Source organism: Monodelphis domestica, chromosome 5 (genome assembly GCF_027887165.1).
Source record: "Monodelphis domestica isolate mMonDom1 chromosome 5, mMonDom1.pri, whole genome shotgun sequence".
In the NCBI taxonomy this organism is placed as follows: domain Eukaryota; kingdom Metazoa; phylum Chordata; class Mammalia; order Didelphimorphia; family Didelphidae; genus Monodelphis; species Monodelphis domestica.
In genome coordinates this window covers 117,834,381-117,838,808 of record NC_077231.1, presented here as the reverse complement: position 1 = coordinate 117,838,808, position 4,428 = coordinate 117,834,381, and the positions used below count along the sequence as shown (strand labels likewise).

General features: G+C 41.0%; 1 protein-coding gene across 1 annotated transcript; it reads left to right on the top strand.

The window, feature by feature from the left end:
• The first annotated feature begins 3,090 nt into the window (after positions 1-3,090).
• On the top strand, positions 3,091-3,987 carry LOC100018100 (V-type proton ATPase 16 kDa proteolipid subunit c-like). Its single transcript, XM_016425933.2, has one exon. It carries the CDS (start codon positions 3,206-3,208, stop codon positions 3,674-3,676), a length of 471 nt encoding a protein of 156 aa, XP_016281419.1. The 5' UTR covers positions 3,091-3,205; the 3' UTR covers positions 3,677-3,987.
• The last annotated feature ends 441 nt before the right edge of the window (positions 3,988-4,428 follow it).

Below are 4,428 nucleotides of genomic sequence, written 5' to 3'. Positions count from 1 at the left end.
AGTGGTCATCAAAACAATTTGGTACTGGCTAAGAGACAGAACGGAGGATCAGTGGAATAGAATTGGGTAAATGACCTCAGCAAGACTATGACAAACCCAAAGACCCCAGCTTTTGGGACAAAAATCCACTATTTGATAAAAACTGCTGGGAAAATTGAAAGACAGTATGGGACAGATTAGATTTGCATCAACATCTCACACCCTACACCAAGATAAACTCAGAATGGGTGAATGACCTGAATATAAAGAAGGAAACTATAAGCAAATTAGGCAAACACAGAATAGTATACTTGTCAGATCTCTGGGAAAGGAAAGACTTTAAAACCAAGCAAGAGCTAGAAAAAAAATGACAAAATGCAAAATCAATAATTTTGATTACATCAAATTAAAAAGGTTTTATACAAACAAAACTAATGCATCCAAAATCAGAGGTGAAGCAACAAATTGGGAAACAATCTTCATAACAAAAACCTCTGACAAAGGTCTAATTACTCAAATTTATAAAGAGCTAAACCAGTTGTACAAAAAATCATGCCATTCTCCAATTGAAAAATGGGCAAGGGACATGAATAGGCAGTTTTCAGATAAAGAAATCAAAACTATTAATAAGCACATGAAGAAGTGTTCTACATCTCTTATAATCAGAGAAATGCAAATCAAAACAACTTTGAGGTATCACTTCACACCTAGCAGATTGGCCAACATGGCAGCAAAGGAAAGTAATGAATGCTGGAGGGGATGTGGCAAAGTGGGGACACTAATTCATTGCTGGTGGAGTTGTGAATTGATCCAACCATTCTGGAGGGCAATTTGGAACTACGCCCAAAGGGCGCTAAAACACTGTCTGCCCTTTGATCCAGCCATAGCACTGCTGGGTTTGTACCCCAAAGAGATCAGAAGGAAAAGATTTGTACAACAATATTCATAGCTGCGTCTTTGTGGTGGCAAAAAATTGGAAAATGAGGGGATGCCCTTCAATTGGGGAATGGCTGAACAAATTGTGGTATATGTTGGTGATGGAATACTATTGTGCTCAAAGGAATAATAAAGTGGAGGAATTCCATGTGAACTGGAAAAACCTCCAGGAAGTGATGCAGAGTGAGAGGAACAGAACCAGGAAAACAATGTACACAGAGACTGATACACTGTGGTACAATCGAATGTAATGGAATTCTCCATTAGTGGCATTGCAATGTCCCTGAACAGTCTGTAGGGATCTATGAGAAAAAACACTACCCTCAAACAGAGGACAAACTGTGTGTGTAAAAACACCAAGGAAAGGCAACTGCTTGACTACTGGGGTGGAGGAGATACGACTGAGGAGAGACTCTAAACGAACAACTAATGCAAAAACCAATAACATGGAAATGAGTTCAGATCGAGGACACATGTGATACCCAGTGGAATGGCACGTTGGCTAGGGGAGGGGTGGCGGGAGTGGGGGGGAGGAAAAGAAAATGATCTCTGTTTCCAATGAATAATGTATGAAAATGACCACATAAAATATTGTTTTAAAAACTAAAAAAAAAAAAAGAATCACATAGCTAGGAAGTGTCTGAGGTCAACTTTGAATCCAGGACTTCCTTCTCTGGGCCAGACTCTCAATCTATTGAGTCCCCTCTGGTGATGTTTTAATTTGCTTTACAAGTCAACTTGGCCATGACAACCCATCAAACAAAAAAATATATAAAATGATACTCAGATCTCCTTTTGCTTCTGCAGTGACTATGGCAGAATGGCATAAAAGTGGAGCAGAGAGTTCTCTAGAAACATACTTGAAAACTTATTTGTATTAAAAATAGTATTTCTTCTACCTAAAAACTTTTCCCTTTGGGAAAGAGGATAGAATAATCTCACTTATCTTAACCTTGATTTACAAAATAGAAGCAGCACTGATTTTTATGGTCTGTGTGTTAATAGTCCAATAGTGATCATTCAAAGGACCTCTTTTGGATTTTTGAGGGGGTAGTTTAGGAAGGGACTGAGGGAGTGCCTATTTTGGAATGTTAACCCTCAAATTGTATTTTAAACATATTGTGATCTTTTTCCTTGTCCAAGATCCCTACTAATGTTATCTCAAAATTGTCCTGAAGCAGCAACTATCTAATGGTATAGGGTAACTGCCATTTTGGACATCTCTCTAAATCAGAAAAGAATGACAATCTAAAATTAAATTAAATTGCTTCTGACAGACTGGCACCTAAGGACAGAGTAGAGTTCTAGTTTCGCTGGCATTTCTCAGAATCACAGTTTTTAGTCTGCAAATTAATACTTTTAAAAAACAAACATTGACTATTAACACCTTAAATGTGAGTTACTTTTCCTATGACATATAAATAGACAAGTTTTGGAGGAACAAAATCACAGTAATCTTGATTTTATTTGCTAAAAATGACAACTGGAAACAAAAGAAAATTGCAGCAAAGTGAAAAAACCTTCCACAAGTTACTTGTGAAAAGTCAATAAAAAAAAAGTTGGAGGCCAAAGATAACCACCACTATCATTTCATTGGGCACTTGGTCATTTCATAATGCAGTGCTCTTGGTAAGTGGAAGAGGTTGTTTTCTCTATAGAGAAATAGTTTCTGTTTGCCTCCCAAAGGTGTGTGTTCTAGATAACTGTTTAGAGTACAACCTCTACACAAACTACCAGTAAGTGCTCCGGGCTTGAGCTGGGACCCCAAACCTATTTTGTACAAGTACAAACCCAGGTTGCCTGCCTAGATTTCTGAGGGTTAGCTGGAAAACACTCCTAGTTACTCATTGTTGGCCCTTAGTTTGATGTGAGATTTAAAAGATAACAAGTTGAAGAAAGTTGATGAGAGGGGATTCTTGATCAATTTTACAAGCTCCTTATACAGTACTTAACATGGGGGGGGGGCAGCTGGGTGGTTCAGTGGATTGAGAACCAAGTCCGGGCTCAAATATAGCCTCAAGCATTCTCTAGCTGTGTACCCTGGGAAAATCCCTTAACCCCCAATGCCCCTCTCTGACTACTCTTCTGCCATGGAACCAATATACAGTATTGATTCTAAGGAAGGGAAGGGTTAAAAAAAAAAAACAACCCAATGTGATTAGACTTCAAGAGTTCACGGGGTCACACCGTCTACCCACCCATCCAGTCCTTTACTGGCTCCACCCCCCAAGCCACCCCTACCCTCGAGCTTGCCTCTCATCCCTCTCCACTTTCACTTTCCAGCCCCAACATGGAGGAAGGAGTCAGCCAAAAGTGGTTCGAACCCTTCTTGGCCATAGTTGGTTGCACATGTGCCATAGTCTTCAGCAGTTTGGGTGCAGCTTATGGCATAGGAAAAAGTTCCGGTGGTATCACAGCCTCAGCAGTCATGCGACCTGAGCAAATCATGAGGTCAATCATTCCTATCGTCATGGCCGGGATCATCGCCATCTATGGCCTGGTGGTGGCCGTTGTCATTGCCCACAGTATGGAGGAGGACATCTCCCTTCACACTAGTATACTTCAGCTGGGATCAGGCATCACCGTGGGCTTGTGCGGGGTAGCAGCTGGTTATACCATCGGCATTACAGGCGATGCTGGTGTTCGCGGGACAGCACAACAGCCCAGACTGTTCGCGGGACTGGTCCTGATCCTGATCTTCTCCGAGGTGCTTGGCCTGTACGGCCTGATTGTGGGCCTCATTCTGTCTACATCACTGTAGACCCCCTTCTCCCCGTCTTCCAAGTACTCCTTCTCCCCTGCTCCCACCTGTCTTCAACCACCTCGTGTCTCCTAATTTGCTCCAGAACAAATGGCCTGACCCTAGGTGGAGTAGTCCAGTTCAGCCCGTAGGAGTTCATCCAGTAAAAGCGCCAAGCCTTGGGGACTCTCATTGCTCGGAGCTAGATTGTCTTGCCCTTGAATGGGCCCATTGCAGTCTCTGTTTACCGTTACTACTCTGGGTAGAAAGATGAATTCGAATCGTCATTTTTCTCTTCAACGGATATTTATAAAGATTGAACATGTTCACAACGTTTATGGAGCAAGGATTTTCCATTTCTGGTGCCTTGACTAACCTTATTTAGTTTATATTTATTTATTTAGTTAATAGGTAGATTATTGCTCTGGGGGAGGTGGAGTTAAGGTCGAGTGCTGAGAATTCCTTCGCTGTGATCATCTGAAATTAGAGGTTGCTGTAGTGTTCTGGCGTTAGTAGAAAATTGTATGATTTGGGAACGTGTGTTTCCAGTGGGCAATGGGCAAAGGCTTTCAGTGATGTTTCCAAAGAAGAGTCTGACTGGAAAAACAAAGAAACAAAAAAACAATGTGATTAACATATCCCATGACCCCCTTTCCTAATAAGATTATTATTTTCTTTCCCTATGTTGTGTCACCCAGAGGAGATATACTCACTTTATTCATAAATGTAGGAAAATACATTTATCCAATTGTATCAGAATTTTTAAAAATCTA